Source organism: Crocodylus porosus, unplaced genomic scaffold (assembly GCF_001723895.1).
Source record: "Crocodylus porosus isolate Cpor-Errol unplaced genomic scaffold, CroPor_comp1, whole genome shotgun sequence".
Lineage (NCBI taxonomy): Eukaryota > Metazoa > Chordata > Crocodylia > Crocodylidae > Crocodylus > Crocodylus porosus.
In genome coordinates this window covers 9877240-9904083 of record NW_017728916.1, presented here as the reverse complement: position 1 = coordinate 9904083, position 26844 = coordinate 9877240, and the positions used below count along the sequence as shown (strand labels likewise).

The 26844-nt window shown below is 42.9% G+C and overlaps 2 protein-coding genes across 4 annotated transcripts in view; both read right to left on the bottom strand.

Moving 5' to 3' along the window:
• Positions 1–5137: 5137 nt before the first annotated feature.
• On the bottom strand, positions 5138–11734 carry VGLL1 (vestigial like family member 1). Of its 2 annotated transcripts, none has more exons than XM_019536429.1 (5): positions 11505–11734; positions 8167–8384; positions 7140–7553; positions 5728–5783; positions 5138–5342 (listed from the first exon to the last, which is right to left on the bottom strand). In XM_019536429.1, the coding sequence occupies exons 2-5, from the start codon at positions 8363–8365 to the stop codon at positions 5304–5306; spliced, it is 708 nt and encodes a 235-aa protein (XP_019391974.1). In that variant the 5' UTR covers positions 8366–8384; positions 11505–11734; the 3' UTR covers positions 5138–5303. The 2 variants fall into 2 exon arrangements, with proteins under 2 accessions (XP_019391974.1, XP_019391973.1); XM_019536428.1 differs by having other exon boundaries at positions 5728–5787; positions 11505–11717.
• A 965-nt stretch (positions 11735–12699) lies between these two features.
• The window catches only part of HTATSF1 (HIV-1 Tat specific factor 1), a 20619-nt gene continuing 6474 nt past the window's right edge, over positions 12700–26844 (bottom strand). Inside the window, exons 4-9 of one of the 2 annotated variants that reach the window (XM_019536426.1) lie at positions 24222–24376; positions 22026–22189; positions 20871–20970; positions 19384–19473; positions 18691–18828; positions 12700–18228 (exon numbers count right to left, since the gene is read on the bottom strand). In XM_019536426.1, the coding sequence (XP_019391971.1) occupies positions 17944–18228; positions 18691–18828; positions 19384–19473; positions 20871–20970; positions 22026–22189; positions 24222–24376 (932 nt within the window). In that variant the 3' untranslated portion in view covers positions 12700–17943. The remainder of the gene's footprint in view (positions 18229–18690; positions 18829–19383; positions 19474–20870; positions 20971–22025; positions 22190–24221; positions 24377–26844) is intronic. The other variant, XM_019536427.1, reaches the window with a different exon arrangement.

Sequence of the window (26844 nt, the reverse complement as noted above, 5' to 3'; positions counted from 1 at the left end):
CACCCTGGAACGCCTGGCCTGTGCGGGCATGTGGAGAGGGCACCCCACACGCAGGCTGCAGGAGCAGAGCACAGTAGGGAGCGGGCACAGGGACCAGGCGGGAATGGGACTGAGAGGGACGCTGCACTCCCCCCAGTCCGTGCCTGTGCCGCGCTGCACCTCCCAGCCCCTGCACACATCTCCTTGGGCTCCTGGGCAGGGGTGGCACAGACCACCTCACTGCTGGCATCTGCGCCTCTCTGTACGGGGCTGGGGAATGAGCACCCGCTGTGCACATCTTGCGTGCTTTTTCTGGGTCTGGCATATCCAGGCTCTGCCCCCTCCTTCTGGTTTGACTAGGTTTGCACCTGCTGCTGGAAAACGTTTTATATAGCACTTTGGAAAAACAGGTCCCAGTTCCTAATGCCACTTTCAGATATAGGCACCTGCAAGCATTTGTCCCCAAAGAACCAAGAGCAAGTTCAGGAGACTTTGTAGTAAAGCTGAAGCTTCATTTTATTTGCATCAAGGGGATTCAGTTCAAGGGCCTCTGCGGACGGTTTGTCAAATGGGCTGTTACCTGACCAGATGTCACAGTGAAAGAAGCCACATATGTACCTAGATGGGTAGACAGAAATCAGGGTTTGCCCATAACACGCAATGGCTTGGTAGCTTGGCTCCGCATGCTCCCCACATCCCGACCTCAACAGCAATCTGTAGCATTTTCTTTATTCGTACACCTCCTGTCGCTCCCTGGGATCTCTAGCCACACCAGCCTTCGTGCTGCCTGTGAAAAAGTCATTCCAGAATAAAACTTCAGACCAGCTGGGGTCCTGCTGGGGCTCCAGGAGGACAGCAAGCAGTGCCTGCACTTTATACGCGGGGCGTCGTTGCGTGTGCTTACCTGGCTGCTGGCAAGCGCATCAAGGTGCCCTGTGCATCTATGGCTGCAGACACACAACACAGGGCAGAGCCATTTACTTTGGATTTTCCCCTTTAGGGAGCAGTGGATATATGAGCAGTTCTGTCAAGCTGGGTGTATGCAGGAGCTGCTAAGCCTGACCACTAGGCAATGGAGGATCCAGTTTGCAGTGTTTCGCCAGGGTTATTTTAGCCTAGATGCAAGTGATTTATTTACCCTGAAGCAAGTCGGTGTGTCGTGTCTGCTCCGCTTCTACCCTAGAGTAAAATCAATTGACCATGTGTGTCTGTACCCTAAGATACAAGTGCTGTGCACTTTAAAGTTGGTTTTAGCTGGAAATGAACATCCTTGTAATATTCTCCTTGTAATATTCGCTTTAGGATACACAAAAGCTCCTTTCTGTATCAAAGACTTAAGGCTGGTATATTTTGTCATGAGCTTTTGAAAGAACCACCTGCTGCATACAGAGAGCCTTCTTCATTCCACAATTTGGCTATTTTGTTTCCCCAGCGACCAAGTACAAGGATTTTCTTTCTTGTATAGCTTACTGGAAACATGACAACCTGGAGCTTCTCTTGTAATATTATCCCGATTGGGTCAGTATCTGTGCATCCTCCAATATAGAAAAATTATTTTGATGCTAGATAGGATGTTGCTACAAAGCTTTCACTGTCAGTGTGATGCTCAGGAGAAAGCACTCCCACTCCTGCAGAAATTGCACAGAGAAAAATCAGCAGCCATAGATTGCTGCCCATCATCAGACAGGAGCTCACCTTACTTCAATACTCATCACATCTCTGCACCAATGAGCGACGCTCCATCTCCAAGCCTGAATTAAAAATAAATGTGAGGAGTGCCAGATGACAGTTACTGAATGCAATATAATATGGTCCCAAGACCTTTTAAACAAACGAACATTTGTCCTGCCTCAGAATGAAGACACGGTCTGAGAAGAAAACAGTGCATCAGGCATCAGCATCAATCAGAAATCCAATTGTGGAAAGGAGAGAGGAAGAGCAAGGAACGCTTTCCACCTGCAGTCCAGAGCACTGCTGAAATGGCAGCATTCCTACAGCCCGTGGGGAACCACTCCATATCTGTCAAGGAAAAATGCCTCCTTCTGGACAAAAACATTTCTGACCCATAGGAAATCCATTACCAACAGAGAGACAGAGAGCCACAGTTCCCACTGAGTAGAAGTAAAGCTTTTGATAAAGCTGCAGTGTCTTGGAAAAGTGCAATCTGTCTAAATTCCCACTGCATTTCCACTCAACTGCAATGCTCTACATTTTCTTAGGGGTTTTTTTGTAATCTTTTATTCAGGCAACTGTAAAAACAAAACTAACACAGAATTGAATGAGCTTGAAGTTATTACATCTTTCCAAAGGAAATAATATATGGCAATGCTTACACATTATCCCCTCTACTCTCACTAGGTGATTATACATCTAAATATCACATTCAGTAATGTTAATTGTCCAAAAAAATCTAGCTAAGCTCAATGGCTTCCCACCTGGTGATTTGTCTTGTGCATAGGTCAGGAATGGAATCCGTATTTCTAAATACCGATCCCTCTTTTCTCTCCTTTCTGATACTGTAACATGATGGGACAGTTTCTCCATCACCACAACGTCATATATTTTAGCACGCCACATTTCCAGTGCATGTGTGTTGGGGGTGGTCTTGTGATTCCTTCCCTGTTTGGGCAATACATAATCTAGCAGTTAGAAACAAGAAAGGTATTAACTTTTAGTTCTGCACAAAGTAAGCTTCCTTTAACTGGGGCATTCAACAGACAAACTAGTGGATTCAGAGGGATATTAGCCCCCACCACAAAAGTTATTAGTCTAGTCACTTCCTCACCGAATATTTGGACCTCTAGGCACAACTGCTGTACATGGAAAAAGAAGCCTCTTTCTCCACAGCATCTCCAACGCAGTGCATCACCATTACAGAAATATGGATTGCATCCTGCCTGGAGACAGGTACTGTCTGTGGAGTATTCTAGAAAACCTGTATGGAAGATGAATAACCCTCCCGTTCCCATATTTCTTCCCATTGCTCCACCTCCATTTCTTTCCCCAAGTCTCTTTCCCAAGACTTAATTTGCTTGGTCTTCCTATACCCCCCTTTTTCTATTAAAGCGGCAGATATTTTAGAAATTAACACTTTCTTTTGAGCCTACATATCTCATGTGCTCAGAAATTGTAAGTGATCTAAAAAGAGCTGCTTCCTACTTATTAAAAAACTTCTAATTTGAAGATACTGAAAAAAGAGACTCTTGCCCAAGTAAAGTTACCATGAATTTTTTGATAAGATTTCTTCTGTGGTCACCGCTACTTCAGAATATCATCGTACTGGTGGAATCATGATGGGTGATCTAAGGACTTTTATTAAAAAAAGGAAAGAATAGCTAAAACTACTAAAAAGTCTCATTTTAAACAGAGCAGCAATGCTTTATGTCATCCTAGTACAAGACAGAAATGTGTGCAAGCATGCTTTGCCATCATCCAGAGTTGTTTTTTTTATTTAATTGGTTCACCAAGCAGGCTTCCTTTACACATGGTTATAAATATTGTATTTCTAGTCTTGACATTCACAAAACTGTTCCAAAATAAACTGCTTTTTAAGAGTATTTAAATACACTGTCACATTTCTATGTTCGGCTCTTAAAGCAAAATCATTTTAACAGTTCATTTGAGAGGAAAGATCAAATCAGTATACAACTGGTATCTCAAAGCAGTAACTCAGGTGAAGTTGCAACTAAAAGCGATAGGGTTTGGCATAGAAAACCTAGGTAGAGTCCTGCAAGTCAGACTGTAACAGGCGGGCTGGCAGAGGATTGCAGCAGACAGCACCCCTCAGGCTGGCGGGGGCTACAGCCCAGCTGCAGGCAATAGGTGCCGACTGCCTAGGAGGACTAGGCCAGCTGCAGAGGATAATTAGCTAGCCCACAGGAAGCTAAAAGGCTCTTGGGAAGAGGCATGAACAAGAGTGAGACAGACACAGAGGTACTAGGCTAGCAACAGCAGAACCAAGCCAAGGTACTCTTGTGGGGTCTGGGAGAAGTCTCAGGGGCTGCATGGCTGGAAGCAGCAGCACCAAGACCAGGTGAGGGAATTCATGTGAGAAAGAGAAGGAAGGCTGTGCTGAGGTAGCAGCATGAAGCCAGCAGCTCCTTCTCGGGCTCTGGGAAGAGACATTAGGACAGTAAGTCACCCCTTTATGAACTGTGTTCATGGACTGTTTGAGCTAGCAATGACTCCAAACCTGCCAGACACCAAATGAGCACTGCAATGTGAATAAAAATGTGATCTGGCTGCCCCAGGGTGACAAGATGACAAAACTAACTGGACAAAGGTAAAATTGCAGTACCAAAGACCAAACGAATTGGGAAGGTGCACCTAATGAGAATACAGAAAGATGATCTGAGCCTGTAGTATCTGTAGGCAGTGTGGTTACCAGGTGTGCATGCAACACATGGGAAGAATAATTCAGTGGCAAGATTGGCTTGTGAAAAGATTCATGCAGTAATCAGTGAGACCCAGCATTACCATGTAATGAGTTTTGATGGCTGGTCAGGTGATGGAAACTAGATCAATTGAGTCATTTGAATTAAACCACATCACACAGTGGGGGCTTATTTCCCCACTCCTGGTTTTGGCAGGCTGTTGGGTTTTTTTGATAGTTTTTTGGGGTTTTTTTTGTTATTTAGATGTTTCATCTTATCCTAGAAGGATTCAAATTTCTTCCCAGCTCCCACAGTGCTAGATCACTAAATTCTGCAGCTCCTTCGAGAGATGTCTGAGGACATGCCAGCATGACAACCAGTGAGTCCTCTTTGCAGATTCAAAGACCAGATCCCTATCTTTTTCTAAAAAGAAATTATGAAGAGACTTGAACTTCTTTCTACGGCCTGCATTTCTCCTTCCTAGTCCCCTTGCAGCCATTTTGTTGGGCTACTTGAAACAACATAAAAAGCCAGGCTCCACATCAGGAAGCCAGGCAATATCGGGACCCAAAAGTTGTAGGACTAACTTGGCACATCCCAATTAACTAGGATAGTACCTCATACCAAAACAATGGCTATCAAATGGGGGAGGCGGGATAAAGAAGTGCTTTGGAGTCTGTAAAAGGATCTCTGCGTAGCTCTTCCTTGTAGGCAAATACTTCCTTCCACAGAGGAAACTAGGGCTGTGGGGTTTGAAACCACAAAGCGAGAAATTGTTTGCTTACTGGAAGTAAATCGTTTTCATTGACGAAGTAGCAAACAGCATTATGTAGTCTTTCCATTGACCGGTGGCGAAAGAAACAAGTTGGCTGTGATCCAAGTGCTCTTGATTCACAACTGCAGATCATGAAAAGTTCAGAGTGCTTCTATGGAGCACGGCAGAAGCTCACATTAGCTAAAAGTATAAATCTTGCCTTGTGTTGTGGATACCTGAAAAACAGGGCAACAGCGTGAATCAAAATGTGTACAGGACAGCGTGTGTAAGCTCTTAGAGTTTTCTTCTGAAGAAGCTGAAACTTCACTATCTGTAATAAAATATAACACTGAGGTCAGGCTGGGGCTGGGACATGGTCCAGGCCCCCTGAAAGTATTGTTCACCAAAGCAGCAAGGTGACCACAATCACCTCTCAAACGTGAGACAAGTCAAGAGAAAGAGAAATAGTGCAAGTCTTAATGATCTAGGAATTGAGAGAGTGCGAGTGTGAGTACGCAGTTTAAGGAACTAAAGCAAAAGAGGAATTGCAGTCATAATTGTGTGTCAAATGGAGGCCTTTATGTGTTTTGTGCATGGAGACTTCCTTGTTCCTTTACGTACCTGCACCAGCCAGGCCCATGCCAGGGTTTTCTGAGCCTTGATAGGCACTTGCTTTTCTTTCTTAAAGAGAGGGGGGAAAAAAAACCAAGACAAAACAATCAGAGAAGATGCTGCTGCCATAGCACAGAACTAAAAGCAGTCTTCATGCGGGCTGCTTCTGCATGAAACCTTGTGCTTTTGCAGCCCACTGGTTTTTTTATAAGTGTAAATAATGGTTGTTAAAAATATGCCTGGAGAGAGAGAGATCTGCTAGTAAGAGCCAGGATTCAAGCTTCCTGGGCCGTTACAGGTGACTGGAGGGAATTTGGGTGCACAGGGCTTGGTCAGTGTGAGCTCAGAAATCTCTGCCTCAGTTCCCTGTTTGCCCACAAACAGATGTGGCCAGGCAGTTACGATGATTTCACGAAGTATGAAAAGTGCTTTGAGATCCTCTACCAGAGGTCGACTGGAGGTGGCTGGGAAGCAGCAAATTTGTCCCCTTGGGATCCTGAATGCTTACAGAAAAGGGGAGTTTAGCACCCACAGGCCTGTTCAGTCCTAGGTCTGTTTAGACAATGGTGCCAGCTAGGCACAGCTGTGCTGATGCGGGTCCCTGTGGAGCAGGCTGAGCTCCTTAGACCTGGCTCAGCGGGTGATTCAGTTTAGTTGCCACTTGGACTGCAAACTCTCTGGGGCCCAGCCCACAAGCATTACAAACAGTAGCGAAACAATGAGGACCAGGTTTGCCTGGTGGCTGTGTTGGAAGCTGTCACAAGCACCGTGCAAACTGCTCTCCTAAAGATTCTGCTGTATAGACCATTACAGACTTAAAGTGTTAACATAGGGAACAAAGGACAGACTTGTTTTGTGGAACCCCAGGCCTGGCTGGGAGACTAGCATGGCCAGGGGAGGGAAATAAACCTCGAGGTGTGTGGACATGTTTGTAATGGGTGCTGTGGTTTCTGCTACTATATTCAGAGTATAATTAAGGCCCTGCACAACGGCCGGGTTGCTCAGACGATCTCTCGACGTTCCACCCCTTTGTCATCACCTTTCATCTGCGCTTGGGGTGGCTCCTCACCCGCTTTGAAAGCCACTGGTAGAAAGGGCTCTGTGGAGCACTTGGTTATTTCTAGCATTGCCCCAAACGGATTACAGTTTACGCTAAATATTTGCCATCAAATTTCTGTAACACCAGCAGTAAGGAGCTGTGCAAGGCAGGGCACAGGATGGATTTTTTCTGTCCACACTGCATTGCCTAAAACTTACAAGTCCCACATACAATTGATGGCCCGTTGGAAACGCTTTCAGCCCGAGGCTCTGAGCTAGAGGGATGAAGCCAAACAAGCCTGCTTTTGTCACCTTGAGGCACAGTCTATCTTTCCCATGCAGGGGAATCATCAGGGCAGAAGTGGCAGTAAATATTTCCTTACCTTCCCCAGGAGTTAAACTTTGATTCGTGTTTGGTAACCTGGCAGATCCAGCCATGCAGGCAGGGCTGGAGTCTTGCTTCATGACAGGGTCCTGCCTAGGTGCTGGACACCTTTCCTGTTGCAGGAGACCAAGGAGAGAACCATATTTCCCACCAGAGGCTGGTCCTTGCATCACGTGCAAGTCAGGAAAGGAGTGATGTCCCGAGCTCACGAGGCCTGGATTGCCTATAGCAGGAAAGTGCCATAAGTCTGCAGGCTGAGTCGGATGACTCTGCAGAACAGGTGGCTGATAGTCGGCTTGCACAGCAGCAGCAGACAAATTCAGGCCAGAAGGAGACACGTTTATAGCAGGAGAGGACTGATATGGCTTGGTCCAGTGAGAAGAGAAATTCCAGGGCTGGGGAGACATGCTATCTAGGTGAGAGAAAGAGAGAGAAAAGTATGGACATCTTACCTCTTTTCCAAGGCAAATTCCAAATTACTTTCCAGGGGATATTTGAGGGAAGGGCTGCAGTGTTTGGCTCCAATTGCATTGAAGGAAATTCTGAGACATTTTAGAAAACAGTTTATTCACTTGGATGCTGTTACTTTTTTTAAAAAGTAGCAGTGAATCCATCTGAAAACAGGCTAAGTCCCCACCACATGTACTTGAATATGAGTATCAGGCATTTTGCAGGGCAGCAGGAGCTAGTTGCAAATAAGAATGTAAAGCATGTTGTGAACTTAGATGAGCATTTTTTTTTTTTTTTAAATAACAAATTAATTCCCTGTCAAATCTGTCCCATTTGAGAAGAATGGAAACTTCCTTGACTCTCTTTTTTTTTTTTTTTTTTAAAGGCCCTTGATCGTTTCGCCAGGCCCACAGAAATCCAGCAGGTCCCCACACAGGTAGGAAAGCACAAGTCTGTGATTGGGACCTTACAAATATAAAAGCCTGTTTATGCACAAGAAGAGAAGTGTGAGAGAGTCTGGTCTGTGAAGTGCAAACTTCTTTAGCAATTGCACGCACTCGTGGGAAGCCTCTCACCTTTTCTTAGGTCTTTGTGCTTTATGCTTAGGTCTTGTGGGCTCTTGATGTTGCTCAAAGCTCTTGAGAAGTGTTCGTCGACCACACTGTTGATGTCCCCATGGAAGTAAGTAAATACAACACACTGCGACCCCCATTCTGTTTTCACAGGCTGTTTGCTTTGGCTCAGATTGGCAGCATTTTCCCTGGTTTCTTCCATCCTCAATGACAATTCGTGCCTGCAGACGAGAGAACAAGGTAAGAGCATTTCTTAACCTGAATGGCTCTGCAAGTGTGGGCATAATCCTCTTCCAGCTGAAGGCAGTGGGACTCTGCCAGTTTACTTGTGCATAGATATGGAAAGCTGCTTGCTCCGATTAGAGCAGTGCAGTGGGGAAAGTAACTGCACAGGGTTGTCTGTGCAGGGGCTGGATGAAGCTGGTTAGCCAGGCTGGTCACAGCTTTTCCACCTGGGGGTAGGCTCCTGCCCTTGGAGTCCCCAGGTGAAGAGGGCAGATGGCAGGTAGAGGGATGGAGGTATGTCATGTACAGCAAATACATCACGCATGTGCAGGATTTACCTTGAGGGGAGGGACAACACTGCCAATCTGGGTGGTTCTTTTGACAACAGCACTTGGCCTAGGCTCCATGTGCCCTCTGCACTGTCATCCAAAACATGGGCTGGGATCCTCTGCCTTCTGGCACTGGGAGCCTCCCCAAGGTGGTCCCTGTCTGTCTAACCAGGCAAAAACGGTGCTGAAGTGTCCTCTGGGCTAGCATCTGCTCCCCACCCGTTCACACCCACCTGTGATTTAGCAGCCCAGACACTTTCTGTTGCAATCGCCTGACTGTGGGGTGACCAAGAACATTACAGATGCTACTAAACTGTTGAAGACATCGAGTGGTATCATTGGCATTACCATACCCAGGTAGAGTCCATAGCAGTCGCTATACCCTGATTAAAATAGCGCTAGTCAAACACCGCTCACACAGCAAGGCAGTGGCTGTGCCTGGCTCGTGTCAAGCACGATGGCAGAAGCCAGAGTTATGAATGCGTCTTGCTTTTACTTTGAACGGACAAAAGCTGTTTGTTGGTTGGGATGCTCTGCTCGTTTTCTGTTAGATAAGTGTCTGCTGTCTTGGTGACGACTTGACTGGCCTTAGTTACGGTTGGCAGGCGCCTGCCAGTTCACCTCTCTGAACACACTATATAATGGGGGCTTTGGAAATCAAATGCACCACTGTAATGATTGCCTCGTCAAGTGTTTACTTCGGGATCCAGTAATCAGAACTGTTTGGGCTGTCTGATTGGGGCTCTTACATGCAGACATATGTTTGAAGACCTTTTGAAGGGGGAAAAAAAGACAGCATGCGATTCTTCAGCTTCTTTCCCCACATTGGCTCATCCCTTCTCCTCCTCTCCATGCTCAGTCGCAGTCCCAGTCTCCACCTTGGAGCCTGTCATATAAACTTGGTCTCCCTCCCGTTCTTCCAGACTTTTCATCCCTTTTCACATCTTCCTCCATCCCATCTCAGTTCCTTGCTCTCCTGCCCCTCAGTGTGCATGCACACACCCTACCTCCCACAACTGCCTCATCTCATCTGTTTCTCCAGTCCTGTACCTGGTCTGCTGATCGCCTCGACCAGCCAGTCCCAGCAACCGCCACCAAGCTCACCGCAGCCTCTTCCCATCCAGCTCGTGTCCTCTCTGCATTTGCATTAGGTGCTTTCCTCTCCTTTCCACCTGGTACACCAGTAGAGGGCATTGAAAGTCCAGGAGCGACTATCTCCCTCCTCCTGGTGATTGCACGCAGCATGTCGCAACTGTCCCTGGACGGTACCGAGGGAAGGCCTCTCTCAGCCCGGATCATATTCCAGGGAATGGCCCATGCACACGGCAGTGGGGAGGACAGGAAAGCGGTGAAGGTCGGGACAGCACACACAGCATATTCTTCCAAGAATTTACCCAGCAAACCAGTACATCTCAAATAAGCATTTGCAAACAGAGGGGGTCCCCCCTGCCAAGAGTAGGCCACATTTTCACAGGAAGAGCAAAAGACACCTTTCTGACAGCAATGGCCGAATTTCAAGCCATTGCAGCCACGCAGAGACACATTACAGCTTCAAAGAGAAGCAGCTGTATGACTTTTCAAACAGCAGTACAACTGAGTATTTCTCCCTCGTCATATTCTTGGAAGTGACTGAAGCAGTAAGCTCAAGCCTTTCCTACATGGCTCAGGAGGAAACGGACAAGTGGCATGGAAAACTCCAGCCCGAAAGAAAGGCGTTCAAAGGCAAAGCAGCACACGTGCTCAGCAGAAAACGCTTCCTACCATGAAGATCCGCACGCTATGCGTTGACTTTTGTTTTTTTTTTAAAAGTCTCTGGCCTGAAGGACCAGTTCTCTCTCTTCCTCACCGCAAAGCCATGACCATGTCCCTATTCCACCCTGCTTAACTGTACTCGAAGCAATCTGCTTCTTGGGCAAGAATTTTGGGGCTTGTTTTTTCTGTGTGGGTGCAAGCAACTGTCTCTATCATGTGAAAGGGCTGGTAGTTAAACATTAGGCAAATTATACAATTTGTATAGAATGAAAACAATCAGTACCTATCTATATATACTTAGTCCAGGATCCAGGTGCTTTTCCAGAGGCAACTTGGGACAACAAAGCCCCAGCCATCAGAGAGAAATAAGTGAGGCCACCTACCTGGTCCCTTAGGATGAATCATGCAGACAGGGATTGGGGGATGAGGAGAGGCTGAGAGCATGGGGAGTAGGGATGAAGTGTTGGGAACTGTCTGTCGCGTGTCACTTTAAATTTTCTACTCTTTCCTCTTGGGAGGATGGCAACGATGCTGTCTGCACCGCCAGCAGGGCAGGTGCAGCCACTAGAGTTCCTGCCTGCCACATATTGCTGTCAAAATGCATTTAGAAGGAAAGGAAGGACCAGTCAGGTTGAAACAGTATAAATAGGCTGAGATTTAAGCTAGATGGAGGATTTTTAAAAAGGCCCTACTGAAACCCAAAAGGCTTAACATCCTTAAACAAAGCTTGATTAATAATGGGACATGGTACAGGTTACTGTAAAAGACGCAGCTTCTCTGGGCAGCAAAGCCCCGGGAACCTGAGTGGTTAACTAAGCCGTAGCTCCCAGCAGCGCTGTGAACCGGCTCTCAAAGAAATGCGATATCTAGTGCTGTCATCTTGTCCTTTACAGGCTGCTACTCAAGCACCGTCTGAAAAAAAGTTCCCCTTTCCCAAGCGACGCACAAACAGCTCAGTAAAAAAGCCTCGCTGGCTTTTGGGGGTGGAACAGGTAACATACATGTCTGGGCAACCTGGTGGGGGGGGATTCTTACCTTCACTTAGTGCCTTCCATTGAGTGCCTCTGGTGAAGACTGTCCACATGCTGGACAGTCCGACAGCCGTGTCCAGGGAGCCTGCGTTCTCTCGCTGCGTGGAGGAGTGCTGTCTGCAGCGAGGGTGGGAGGAGGCGGGGAGTGTTCATGAACTCCCTACTGCTCTCTAGCCTCTAGCTGCGACTGAACTAGGCGTTTCCTGCAGCCCAGCTCCTAGGAATGCATGAAATGTACTCCGACAAGTCAACCAGGTTAGGAGGTTTCAGGAATGAGGAAAATAGGATTTTAAATAGGTTTTGGTGACACTGTGTACACACAGGGAGACAGTGTTGGCCTGTCAACGCTTCATAGTATAAAACATGGCAAGGAACCCAAATAGGTACATGACTGGGAGTTGTTTTGTTTTGTAAAATCATTTTCCTACAGGTCAGGTATGCTTACATTTGAAATGAACTAATAGCATATTCAGCACTCTTTTAAGCAGAAAAGATGGATGTTCTCCATTGACAGTAACCTTTTGCTGTCTTTTCTTATCATCCCACCCCTCCTGCCTTTTTGAGCCCATGACGACTAGGGACATGCGTGTGGATACAACAAAAAGCTTCTGTTGGCTTTAGTTACAGCACGGTTTCCACCCCCATTAACAAGTTAATGCAGCCAAAAAACCTGTTTATCATTCCCAAACTATTCCTGCACTTGGATCAACCTCACCAAATACCAGCGCTTTGACTGTGAACCTACTCCCAGAGGCTGTTTCTATAAACCACCAGCAACATGGAGCGACCCCTCTTACCAAACACCCAGCCTGTGCAGGAGCAGTCCACTGCTGTCAAGAGCCAGTTCTTCACTACCAAGCTATAGGACACTCAATCCTTTTCCTATTGACAGCACATCCCTTTGGATCAACGTCCACAGGTGCAGCACTGAACCACCGGAATAGATCTCTTTTCCTCTTCTTCTGGGTCTCAATAATTACTTTACATAAAACAGAAGAGCTTCAGCAGAAGAAACTAAGACTAACCGGTTCAAGATACGCAGGTAGCATGCCACTCGCCTTGTAGGTAAGAGAAATGGATTGTCTCCCCAGGCAGACTCAGACTATCCTGGATTATTAAATTTCTTCTCTGTTCTTGGGACTTTCCTTCTGACCTATCAGCTTCATGAGTTACCCAACAGAAGTTGCAGTATAACAAGGTGCAATGTCATTTGGGTTTAATCAGGCTGTCAGAAGTGAAATTACCAGACATATTGGTAATGAAGTACCAGTGCATGGGTGTCGACACATATTTACACGTATTCGTTAAAATTACAGTGTAAGCACAAGATATTATATTCATTTCACAGCATCTTATAAAATTACAAAATAAATGGAGATTTAGATTAACTACAATCTCTCAAATATTAATCAAAAAGGCTGAGCGGTTTCATCAATTTGTTTATTAAAAAGGTAGTATAAAACACAACCCCTTTAAGAAACAAAATTCAAGACACAAAAAAATCAGGAGATTTTGGGTGCTGTCACAGGGCTAGAAGTTACATATGTATGAAGGTACTTCCAAAATAAAAGTGCTTTCTTTCCAGAATGTGAGAGAACTTTGAATGGTCAATTCAACTTTGTCAAAAAAGAAAAGGCCAGTTAAGAAAAATTCAAATTTGGTGAAAAATATTTTCATGGTACTACTTCCACAGTAGCATATAACTAGTCAGTGCAAAGAAATGGCCTCCAGACTCTGTAAAGGTCATTTTGTTCTAGTATTTTATTGCACTTTCAGAATCCCTTAACTTCGAGCCCTGTGAAAGTCAGCACTAAAATACACAAGTCAACTTAACACAAAGATACTACTACTTGCTTAATGTACAGAATTTAAGTCCTTTGTCATACTGCTGTATGCTTTCTCAAGTTCAGAAACAAAAAATAAACTCTTGATTTTAAATCCCATGAAAATTCGAAAGCTATATGACATCTTAAAAGGGATTTCACCAGGTTGTATGTGGTTTACGATTTGAGGATGTAAATATTGACTCACTGTAAAATTTAAGGGTCAGTCTGTGATTTTACGAAACACCCCGTAACTGTAAGCTTTCTAAAATGAACTGGAACTAAATATTCAAAAGCGTAAGTAGTTTAAGCCTTGGTGAATGATTTCCAAGACAAGCTTCTAGCTCAAAAATGCACTGCATTTAACACACTAATGATTTTAAGTGAATTGCAATCCCAGTACAAATAAATCTTGTTCTAAGGACTGAAATTCAGTTAAAAAGAGGTAAATATATCCAGCTGTATTTAAAAAGTGAAAAATCAGCAGGAGAAACAGATAAACATTTTGATGCAAAATGAAAAACTAAACTAATTCATTCCTCTCTTCCTAGCTGTATAAGCAAATTGGAAAACACACTTGCGGTAATGTACACATCTGCTCTTTTGGGGCTTCATTGCCTTTTCAGATCCCTGCATCGCTGATGCATCTTATACAGTCTTGTCTCTGCGTAGTACTTAAAAGGAGTCAGCTAGGGTCAAAGGACACTTAAGGAACATTGGACGCTGGGATCCTTTGATCCTAGGTGCTTCCTGCCCCTGGGGCAGGGGGTTGGACCCGATGATCTTCCAAGGTCCCTTCCAGCCCTAATGTCTACGACAACTTGTTTCAGTACCCCTTGTCTGCATGTCAGCATCTTCAGGTCATTAGAGTATCATTCTGTCATAAAATGAAGGCTTAAGTTGATTTGGTTCTTAAGTGAGCAATACAGAAGATGGGTTGGTGAGAACTTCACAGTAGCATCCCCACCTCGCTTAATCCCCTTGGACACTGAAGTCAGTTTAGACACTTTGCCACCTTTTCCAAATCTGCTAACCAGAATCAAAGAGCAACTCTTCCACCATCAATTACAGCGCCTACTGGCAGATCATTTCAGCTTCCTGCTAAACCACGAACCAACTGCACCTTTTCATGAAAAAGACAGTTTAAGAGGGATGGCTTTTCTCGAAATGTTCACTTCTCCGATTGGACCCGTTTTCTGTGCTGTTTGTAACAACTTCATGGGGGAATCCTGGCGAGTGGAGTACAGATCAGATTAGGAAAAAAAAAAATCACTACCAAGAATTAAGGAATAAAATAAGGTTCAAGAGCACAAGTTTCCACTTGCAATCCTTACTGAACTGATGGGTCGTGGATTTAACTCTGTACTGACAACATAGTTCTCTTTTGTCAGTGAGGACCAGTCATACGAGAGCATTTTCGTTTTGAGCCACACGGCAACAAATCCTTAGGTTTTAGGCTACATTTGGATTTTATTCTCTCAAACTATTTATGGGGTAGATATTTATCTGGAAAACTATTTAGTGCATGTTAGAAGAAGTTAATGCTACTCAGTCACTGGGATAAAAATATAATAAAAATTCTAAAAGTTTAGACTGATGTGATCACAAGTTTTGCGCACACATGGATCAGTTAAGAATGAGTCATTACTGGACTGAAATACTAGAAATCTATTTTCATGATCATGAAAAATAGTAGCTGGGTGTATTTACACAAGATGCTTACTGCACATTAGCCTAACAACACTGCACAGTAGCATGTCACGGCAACAGCCGTGCTAATAGACTAATGCGCAGTAAGTGTCACTAAATAACTGCGCCAGTGCTACCATGCGGTAACTCTAGGTACTGTGCATTTAGTTAGTACTTTATTAAGGAAGTACTACACTAAATGCACAATATTTAAGGTGCATTAATGAATGGGTAGACGTGCCTGCCTACCTCAGAATTAGTGGATAATGAACACTTGCATAATTAAGAAAAAGGGAGAACTCATTGTTACTAAATAGCTATTCACATAAGCATCTGCAAGAAACAAAGCTAGTTTCTTTATCAATTACCTTCTACAAACTAACATAGTCTTGTCATGATGTTTTATTAATCAAACTAGACATTTTTCAAACGTATTGGCAAACCACGGGGGGAGGAAAGGGAGTTTCAATGTAATGTACTTACTATAAAACAGGGTTTTTTTAGCTAGGAGTGAGAAGTTCTGAATTTCAGGCATTCGAATGAAAACAATAGGGTCTTTACATCCTTTTCCATTATTTTACTTTAAGAATCAGAAAGGTTAACGTTTTTACAATCTTCATTGCATTTATTCATTTTGCAATTGTGTGGACAGCAAAGAGAAGAGGTTAAAACTACTACTCCGCCATTAAGCACATTTCACTTGATAGGCAAGCCAATCAAATGAATTTATGAATCAACCAAGAGGAAATTTGCTATACAGACACAAAGTCATTTAGCATTAGGTATTTTTTTTCCTCCTGAAACACTAATTCGTACTAAAATAGATAGGGTTTTCTGACACCGCGTGATAAGGCTTTATAAGTACTGTATATACAACATTCATACATTTCTCAAGCATTTTCCACAGCAGTTTCAGTTCTCCTACATAACTGCAAAATCAAACACCTGCACAGAATGTTACATATCGTAAAACAGGACCTCCAAAAGCTAACAAAAAGCAATAGCTTATAGGTCTAGAGTTTTGGAGCTAGAAGAGCACTGTAAGCAACACCCATGACACTAAGCTGCACATGTCCTACACAGAAGCTTCAAGTACACAGCTATTTGTGGTGATAAATTCTGGTCAGCATTCATTACCAGTGCAAACATTTCTTATGTTTAGAATCAATGTAGGCCACAGCTATAAGTATTTATATGCTTTTAATGGAACAATCCATTAAAGTTTCCTAAAATGATGTTATGTACAGGTAGAAAAACTCGTCACCCAACTATCATTAAAAAACCAAAAAAACATAGCTGTCAAATTCAGGGGCAACACATCTGATGGTCTTTGTCGTACTCTCTCATCTAAGTTGCTCAGAAAACATAGTAAGATGCAACTACAATGGCAATTATGAATTTACACTCTTATCGCTATAATCCAAACACATAGGGATTCCCCCCCACCCCACCCCCAAAAAAATCCCCCCAAAAATGTAACTAGCGTGGCTGCCTGGACAAATGCAAAAACCACAGAAGGTAACCACAGCACAAATCTGTCTGAAAGACAATCAGGGTCTTCTATTCAAACTGTCCAAATGCTTCAAAGTGGAAACACACTTGAGAATTAGCATCCATAAGCTCTTTCGACCCACTATTTATTATAAGGAAAGAAAAAAAATCAACAGTGTAAATTGGAAGTTTAAAAAGCCTCCCATAAAATGAAAAGTCATCCATATGAAGATATATACTAAAGGGCCAGGGCCAAAATCGTGTTCCCAAATCCTTAATTAGATGTCTAATTAAGTTGTTTCGATTTTTAAGAATACTGTATGATAAACATCTCCACTGAAGTCACTTCTGAAATTCAGCACACTTCAAAACTGCTTAACTGGCTAACAAGATGTAAATGGAAGAGGGCAATATTCTTCGAAAAACACATTGCCAAATATTCAAATATTTGTACAACAACTCTGGGATTAAATTATCAAAATTCTTTAACTTTTATAAGCCTCTGGGGTATGAAAAAGCAGTTCTAGGAGCTGGAGACTGGCCCAAAAGCATGTGCACCTCAAGGAGAACATGGCACATATTACCTCCTCACTCTTAGCAGAGAAGTCCTACTTGATCTTAGACTAATCAAGGCAAAAAAACCCCAAAAGCCAAATATTCAAATGTACGATATATTTTTACATGCTTACAGCATACAACAAACATCTACCTTCACTGCCAAAATTTAAAACTAAGATCCAAAGTCGGCCTTATTTAGGTTACGTGCCAGCGTTGAAATGTTCACAGCTTCTAGTCCTTTTAACAGACTTGCAACTTCTCTATGCTAATGGAAGATATATGCAGAAGGTAAAAGATTTTATATGCTGAGCATTTCAATTTAAAAGCACCATTTCACATATTTGGTGCTTCATGTTGGCTCTGTTAAGGCTCATTTATTTTTCAGTTTTGTAGGCTGACTGATAGGTAGAATGTCAAATGTGGCGGTACATGTATGGGTTCAGTATCAACAACTGTCATCTTTAATAGAAAGAGACCAAGTTCCAAGAGGTCTCAAGAAATTAAAGCGAATGTTAAAATCATTCAGTTGTCAATAACCGTAGTATATTAATTGACTTAGTTTGTGTCATTATAGAAACTTCAGAGTTTGAGCATACTTCACATTTACATAACTGAAACACTGACAAGCAAAAATATGACATAAAAAGCCTGGTCAGTTTTCTGCACCCAAAACTGAGATACTCAGCTAGAACAACAGTCAATTAATATGAACTTTTAAATCCTCATTAAATACTGCTCTTAATGAAAATTTCAAAGCACAAAATTGATGACATCCTAATCTGCATAATTCATACAAACACTGCCTTGAGTCACCTTGAAGCACAGGATAATAGGAACCCAAGCATTGCCCTAGAAATGACACTTTCACAAAATATCAAGCTGTTATGTATCTGCTTCATCATCACTGCCCGCAACGCTGCTGTCTGTGGATGGAGCACCATCTTCATTCATGCCTTGGCCGTTATTCTCTCTCTTCCGCGCATCATCATTCACAGCACCTTTGGAAGGGTCGCTTTCTTTTGAAGCCTGTTCTCCTTCAGGCAGTTTCACGCTGCTTGTTGAAGACTTTGCATCAGATGTAGTTTTCTGGCCAGATGCATCAGGGTCTTCTAAAAATGATCCCCAGCCTTTGAGCCTTTCTTCCCTCTCTCTTGAGGTCTCTTCAATCTAAATATATATATATATAGGCCTTGATAAATATCCCCACCAAAACTGCAACCTGGCACTTGCATGTAACAAGGTAGCTTAGACTTAAACATTATGAAACTGCTGCTTTCATCATTAATATGCATCAAGTGTAACATCTTGGGGCTTCACTCTGGCCAAGGTCCATGCTGCTCATAAGTGGTAAGCATGATTTACTGAACAGGTTACATTTCCAGCGTGCAACAGCGAGATATGTCTAGGACCTTTCAGATGAAGTGAAAAGCAGCAAATAGTCTTAAGAGAAATCCCCAAAATTGGTACGCAAAAGTCATTTAGAAAAAAGAGGACTTCAAATGTTAAAATACCGGATTTTATTTCAGTTCTAGGTTTGTTTCCTTTTAACTTTAAACAAATTAAAGATTCACACTTGAGAAGAGTTTTTAGATTAAAATTCAGTGAAACATTCAGACACCTAAGGATTACCTGATAGTCTGTCACACCATCCCAAGGTTCAACACTTAGTTGCCGGCCACCAAACCACCTTCCATTGAGAGCCTGTATGCACAGATCTGCTTCCTCTGCTTCTTTAAATGACACAGAGGCCACACCATCCGGGTGTCGCTTTAAGGAAAAAAATTCAAATCCTATCAGATATCTCTCTTTTGTTTAATTAAGAATTAAGTTTTGTTTGAGCAATCTTTTCTTTGCCTTCCAAGGCAGAGTATGCTGCTGTTCTGCCTGCTTGACAAGTGCATAATCTTTTTTTGAAATATGTATCCTATTCTTAAGTAGTGTGAAACATGAAAGACTGTTTCCTTGTATAGAGAGATCAGCGTTGTTAGGTTTTAAATTAAAAAAAAGTTGGTTGTGACCATTTTAAATGTGCACATATTTCTATCATATAGGTCCCCAATCTAGAAGCAAAAAATGGCACATAGATATGAAGGATATAGGAATACGTAGATCCGCACAACCTGTACAACATTTCTGTTCAAATCAGAAGATATTCCACAGATGAAATTTAAAATCCACTAACTGAACATAGAAAATTTGAACAATGAACATTAACTTTCCATAAAATAACTACATTTTAAAAGGCAATGACCAGCAAGCCCATGAACAATTTAAAGAATCTGAGTAATTGTGTGCACAGAATATACAACAGAAATTACTTACATCAAATATAAGGACCTTTTTCACTTGTCCAAACTTCTCACATTCTGTCCGCAAATCTTCCCTGATTTCATTCAGAACTAAAGGATCCTCCTGCAAAATGTGTGTACATGTGGATCATTTCAAAGTGTTGGGGTGATGCTGTTGCCATAATGATCCAGGAAATGCAAAAGGCAAGAATTATTACGGGTGATATCTTCTATTGGACCAGCTGTATGGTAGAGATAGAGAAAGCAGCTGCCTTGGCCCCTGCCAGGCTCTGCCCCCAGCCCCTGGCGTGCAGACCCCGGATTCAGTCATGCTTGGTCGGGCTGGGCAGCTCCACCTGCCCCTCCTTGCTCCAGCTACATCTGCTGCACTCACTCCTTTCACAGCACATGACTCAGCCCCAGCGTGCAGTCTGCGCTGTGCTCCACTCCAACTCAGGGCGAGAGGGAACTCGGGCATCTCCGGGCTCTGGCATAATTAACAGGGCTGTGCGAAGCTTCGGGTAGCGATTCTATTCGGCGGCCAAAGCTCTGAATCCGAATTGAATCAGGGGACCAATAAAAAGGTCCGAATCAATTCAAAGCTCTTCGAATCTTTGGAAAAGATTTGGAGAGCTCTGATGATTTGGGCAGTCCCCGGTGGCTGCAGCAGGGAGCTGCGCCCGAATTTGAGCTGTTAAGTACTAGAGGCTGGGGGTGGGAGGAAGGAACCATGGGTGGGACCCCTGCCAACCCCCCCAGCCCCTCACTACCTTCCCCCGCTCTCCCAGCCCCGCCATGGGTGCCCAGCCCAGGCCCTTTAAAGGAAAAAAAAGCCAAAAAAATCCCTGGGGCTGACTGCTCCTGCTGCAGCCTCTGGGGCTCATGCAGAGTCCCCCACGTGGCACAGGACAATGGGGGGCACCAGGGATCGCACGCCCACCAGCAGGAGCAGTGAGTCTGGGAGTTTTTCAGGGTTTTTTTTCCTTAAAGGGCTGGAGCTGGCCCAAGCAGGGCACCCATGCAGAGCCCCCCACGCAGCGTGGGGTAGTGGGAGGCAGCGGGGATCGCCCCCTGCCTGGCAGCACCCAGTGAGCACCAAGGCTTTTTTTTCTTTTTTTTTAAACAAGTGCTGGGAGCTGGGCAGCCATTGCCAGGCTGGGAGAGGGGCGGAAGATAGGCCTGGCCGATTCAGAGATTCAGCAGCAGCTGAATCTCTGAATCAGATTCAGCCGAGTCAAATCGAGACAGTGATTTCAATCCCCGACCTCCAAATCAGCCAAATGTGAATTCGAAGCGAATAGTAGCCACTTCGCACAAGCCTAATAATTAATTAGTGGACAACATTAACAGCCACAATGGCCAAAAAAAGCTGATAATGTTAATTTCCTTTTTAATCGGTGCACCTCTAGAACAGACCCCACAATTTTAAACATATATCCATGTCCCATCCAGCCTTTTTAAAAACAAATATTTCTGAGACAACACAGCCAAATCACTTGATTAATTAGCACAAAATCCTACCTCAAAATCCTTTGGATGAAACATGTTCCTGATGATGATAACACGTTCATGTCGCATTCGAGCAGTACCATCTTTCTTCTCAGGCCTCCAATCCAGCTGTCTAATGAAATGAATCAACAGTCAGAGCACATCGTTGCAGCTCTCTCCAGTTTCTACAAGTATTTGTTGAAAAAAAATCATTAATTTGGTATTTCTCGACATACAGATTCCAGTAATGGCATCTCTGGTACCAAAGACTTAAGTTGCTCTTCTAGAAAATGGAATAGCAATTTGTAACTTAATTGCTGTTCCTCTTATAAAGCTGCTTTAAGTTCCACAAAGTACCCAAAACTGAGGCACGCCAATCTTGCCAAAACTTTCATGTCAGTGTAATGTATTAAACATAAGGAATATTCTGTAAAAGGCAACTAAACAGGCTAAAAGAAACCCAATTAAACTACTAACTCCAACTACTTGATCAAGACGCAATATTTAAAAACAATCATCTTGTATCAGGTCAGCTTAGGATCAATTACAAGAATGTTCACAGGAACACTCTGGTAGAAAATAAAATAAGCAGGTGGGCAAGATTTTCTTTTCTTTTCTTTTTAAGAAAGATAGTAGTTTGTCTATTCCGCATATTTAAAAATTATTATTTTATTCATATGAAGTCAGACATCAAAGTAAACTGGCAAAGATGAAAACATGCTATTCCTATACAAACTGACCCCATGCTAATAGTTCCAATGTAGCATAACGCAATTTGCCTTTTTTTAACTCGTTATACTGAACATCGGAAGGGTACAGCACTAGTGAGAGAAGTGACTACAGAATTCCAGAGAAGGCTCAGGAATTCCAGGAAAAACACCTTTATCAAATGTTGTTGTTTTTTTAAAAGTAAAAAGTTCATTGCTTCCTGATTCTCAGCTTTAAGCCTTTGTTGAGATGCACTCTCTGTCTATTGATTCCAGCCAGTTTTGACAATTTCAATGACTTGCAAGGTATCAAAGTTCCCCTCCTTTTGGAGAGGAAACTAACAACAATAAAATACCTTTAAGAAAAATCAGATTTTAGATGGTGGTATAAACACTGAAATAAGTGAATCTATAGGAGATACCCAACCAACACATATGCAGAACAGAAGTATCATTATACTGAAAAAGAAAGGTAACAAACTTTTGCTGTTGAGACATCTTCTTCCTGTAGTCTTTGCACTTCTTCCTCTTTTTGCTTGCATCATACTCCCCCTTCAGCTGAAACCTTGCAACTTCAACATGCAGTTTGTATCCTCTAATATCAGCCTCGTCCAAAAGTCTTAATGCGAGACCAACCGATTCTCTCTATTGGGACATTAAAATAATGCAACAAACTTTGAAACAAGGCAAAGCTTACTTAATTTGGATGAAGGTTTTGGTGTTAAAAAAAGTTAAGATAAAATTTCATTCCTCTCCACTCAAAACAAATAGTTGCAACCCATTTATAAAAGAGTCTATTAGAAAAGGGGGCAAATGTTAACTGCTTTGTTTGTGGCAGGAGTCAAGACAGCATTTCACTGTTTTCCAACAACACAGATTCACATACCAAATGATGATTCGTTGATACTTTTCTTCCCCCAACTATTTTTCAAAAAAACAACCTGTGATGCTCAAGCAAGATACCATAATTAGAGTTAAGAATTAAGAAAGGCACATAAGTTCATTTAGAAGCTGAAGTCCCATTGTCAGAAGTCATGCCAATTCCAAGTATTTCTGGACGTCAACAGCCAAGTTTTGGGCTACAAGTTGGCTTTATGCACTGAACACTAAGCACATTTTTGGCATTAAAGAAATAGGAAGCTACCATGTATGACTGAGCAATGGCATAATATGCTCTCTCCGAGACACACCACTCAACTATCGGAAGGTCCAGGATGGTCCATGACTAACTGCATGTAGGGTAGCGCATAGTCACACAGTCTAAACTTTAGGCAGATCACAGTGGTTCTAACCACAGTGTGAAACAGTAATACAAAATACAAAAATCAAAGGTCCTCGTGGTCAAATACTCAACCTGTCTTTTGTAGCTACTTCATTCTGACTGTATAAACATCTAAAGAGAATTCAGGATCACAACAGCAATTCAACCAGGATTTTACTATTACAGAAGCATGAACGTATATATATATATATATATGCATTCTCTATTTTTATCATTTCACATTAACTTATGAAGAATTCACTGTGAAGAGCGATTCTCAGCCAAGGCGACATGGCACCCTGGGGAGTCTTGAGATTCTTAGAGGGTTGCCGCCTAACAATATTCACACTGTTAGATGTACAAACATGATTCACAAGATAAAACCAGAGGTTCCATCGACATGAGCGTGGATGTTTGTTTCCCCTGGAACAAGCAGCAGCACGATACTTTATGCTGCTGGTGCTTGCCCCCAGGGAATGCCTGTGCCACACACCCCCTGGCATGCAGCAGGTTACCCGGGTGAGGCAGGGGAGGCTGAAGCCAGTATTGGGCTGGTCTCTGCAGCTTTACCTAGGTCCTGGGGGCCTCCTGGGGCTGCAGCAGCAGTGATCCTGCCACTTGGAGCCTGGCTGGCAGCCCCAGGAGGGCAGTACATGTGTGCGCCACTCTGCCTTTTTTAATTTATTTTTTTTGCATGGGTTTTTTTGACCCCAGGATCTCCCAAGGTCAAAAAACGCAAAAACTCTGCATTGCTATGTTGCAGCGCAGAGAGCAGCTGAATGTGTGGTACATGTCTGTGGTGCCACACACTGCACAGCCCCACTCATCTGGACACAGCCAGAGTATTCATAATGTTTTTAACACTACTGATTTCTTTCTGACATGATACAGTCTCCCCACGTTCTTTTCAACAGAAGAACTTCTCTCATTTTCTGAAATCAAAACTAGCAAAAGCTACAAGTGAGCATTGTTCAAGGGGTGCCTCAAGTCTGTCAAGGCTGAGAACCATTGCTATATGCAGAGGGCATGCTTTCAACCTTCTCCATTGTAGATTCAGGGAGAGATCTCTGTAGCATTTGCATCAAGGATGTACTTAGTGGCCCTATTATGAAAAGCACTGTGCAAATGTAAGATAGTCCCTGTCTCAAATAGCCACTTGGGGTTTGATTTTGTGGGGGGACAGGTGGTTTAAATATACTTCACTTGATTTATCAAACTATAAACAGCAAGAACATGATAACCACTGGTATCTTAAAGCAAAGCAAAGAGACCGCCAAGAGTTCTGAAGCGGCAGCTTCTGTTAAAAACAAACACGTTAACTGGGAAATGTCTGAGAAAACTGCAAGCTTGCTAGCAATAACTTTTGCCAGGAAGCACAGACATCATGAAAACATCTCTTTTGATTGCACCACTGACCTTGAGATAACAACAGAGGCCATCGCCTTTCAGATTCCCTTCCTTGTCTTTATAGAGTTTGATTTTAGGTTCATCTGTCTGAGGATCTAGCATAATTATGCCACATTTTGACATAACCTGTATAAATTCATCCTTTGTAACATCTGGAGGCAAACCTGCAAAATGAATAAAACCAGAAAACTTGCTACATATGGTTACAGTCAATTCCAGTTCCTTCTCTCCCCCCGCCACAACTAAACAGGAATAAATCTGTCATTAATTGAAAAATCTTTGTCAGTGACATTTTTGGATGAGTTTTTACATGTTCAAAAATATACTCTCTCTCGCAACTGGGGTATTGGTTGTAGTTGTGTTGGTCTAAGGACAGAGACAGATGTGGTTCTTTGGGTAAACTTAAACAAATTTTCCAACTATTTAGTTAGTCTAATAAAAAGATCTTTGCAAGCTTTTGGGTACAAACACCCTTTTTCCAGCAGAGGAAGAGTCTACAGTTGCACTGTGCTCTCTTGTCAAAGCCAGTATGACAGCACAATACAACTTCAGGCAGAGGGAGAGTCTACAGATGGGTGTCTGTACCCAAAAGCTTGCAAAGAACAATTTTTCTGTACTCTAGCAACTGCACCTGTTAGCATACTTCCTTTTAATTGACATGTTGAGAATCTTTTCTCCTGAAAATATGTATTAAATGGGAAGTTATAGTTTCAACAGCAATTATTAAATTCTGAACTTCCTAATCTGTGGATACCAAGTCTCATGTTGTACTAAGTATTTCAGACAATAATGATATTGTAGCACATATCAACCAATGTGCAGGTGCCTTTACTGAACAACGTAGCATTTATTTTACTGTTACCCATAAATTGATTCCACTCACTGAAACAGATTACTAACTCCAGTGCAAGCAGACAAATTTTCCCCCTCTCAGATTTATACAACATACCTTCTTCACTGAGTAGACAGGAAACATGTTCACACTTGTGCAATCAACATTGCACCGATGTAAAAAAATGTAGGAGACTGATCACACAAACTGCTCAACTGCAGGGTAATGTCACCCAATCCAGTGAAGAATTATCATTGAGAAAAAAAATGGACAAAACTCCTCCCACCTCCAAGTCAAACCAGTTTAGATGGTCTGTCCACAGTTTGAATCTTAGGTAAAACCTTTCCTCAAGGCAAACAGCTAAGCTGCAGCAATAGCCACCCAAACCACCTCACGCTAAGTGGCAGTGGTACAGAAAACCAGCGTAAATTATACTGGGATACACAAGGGTCTGTCCACCATGTCCACATCACAGTGAACATTTTAGACAACTATGTTATCCGAGCACAAGAAAAAAAGGATTTGATTTAAAAAAAACAAAAACAAAACAAAACACCGTGCTAGCTAAGCCCCAAGAATGAAGTACGTTTTTCTTGTAAATGTACAACTCAAAAAGAAACAGCCAAACCTAGCGGCACAACATTTTCAGACAAAAATTCATCTTCGGGTTGAGAAGTTCAGATGCAGTTAACTTTCCTGAAAATGCTGGCACTTGAAAACAGAAAGTTAGCACTAGCTCCCATAGAAAGTTAAATATGGTCTTGAAACATATATATAATACTTGTCTCTCTTTTGCTTCCTCCTTACTTCCTCATCCTTATCCCAGTCCCACTGCTCTCCCATGTTTCTACCAGAGGTTGTCTCCCCACCCCTCCACACACAAATTCCTCAGGCCATATGCAGCATTTAAAAATCACATCACCTCACTGTAAACCTATTCTCCTCCTCCCTGTGCAATCCCTGTTTGTTTTTTTAATTCATTTGTTACATCTCATCTCTAGATCAATGTTTTATGAATAGTGATAACAAGCTACTAGCCATGCTGTCTGGTCAAACTGCATCAATCAGCTACACTGAATTTAGAAAGGAGCTAAAATGTCCTGTGCTTTCCTGCTACTACTTTCCCATCTTTGCAATTTTTGCAGCAGTCACGGGGATGTTATAGACTCAAGAACTTGAGGATAAGTAACCATGCAATTATGAATGGAGGAAAGAGTGGGTGGTCATTTTCACAATAGCAACTATGATGCGATTCATGCAGGTGCTACCATATTTACATAAGTATAAGGTGAGGTTTTTCTCTACCCCAATCGGCATAGGGGAAAAAAAAACATTACTTGTCTTACATTTGCATACAAGAAAGCCTCATTAAATACGCCGTGGCATCAAACTGCTGGCGCTCAGTAATGAAAACCAATTATAAAAAGTTGATTAAATTCAGCCAACGCTGAGTACCGCTATAAAATTCATGGCCTATATTGGGCAAACATACCAATAGGAACCCACTGCAAAGATAAGTGAGTGCAACTCATCTATATAATACATATTGTAGGGCCCATTAAGCTCAGTCCTAATTCTCTTTCAAGTCATGGTGAGCCACTACACAAAACACACTTAGACTCCCTTTTCATTCCCACAGCTCAGCTGTGCCTTTCTTTCCCATTTCCAATTATTCCTGTTTCTTCACCAACCTTGCCAAATATCTAACAAGCATCACCAAACATGGCCCCAAACAGTACATCCAGATTCCCCTGTCACCCCCTCTCTCAGGCTGTTGCATGATTAGTGCGGCCCTGCTCC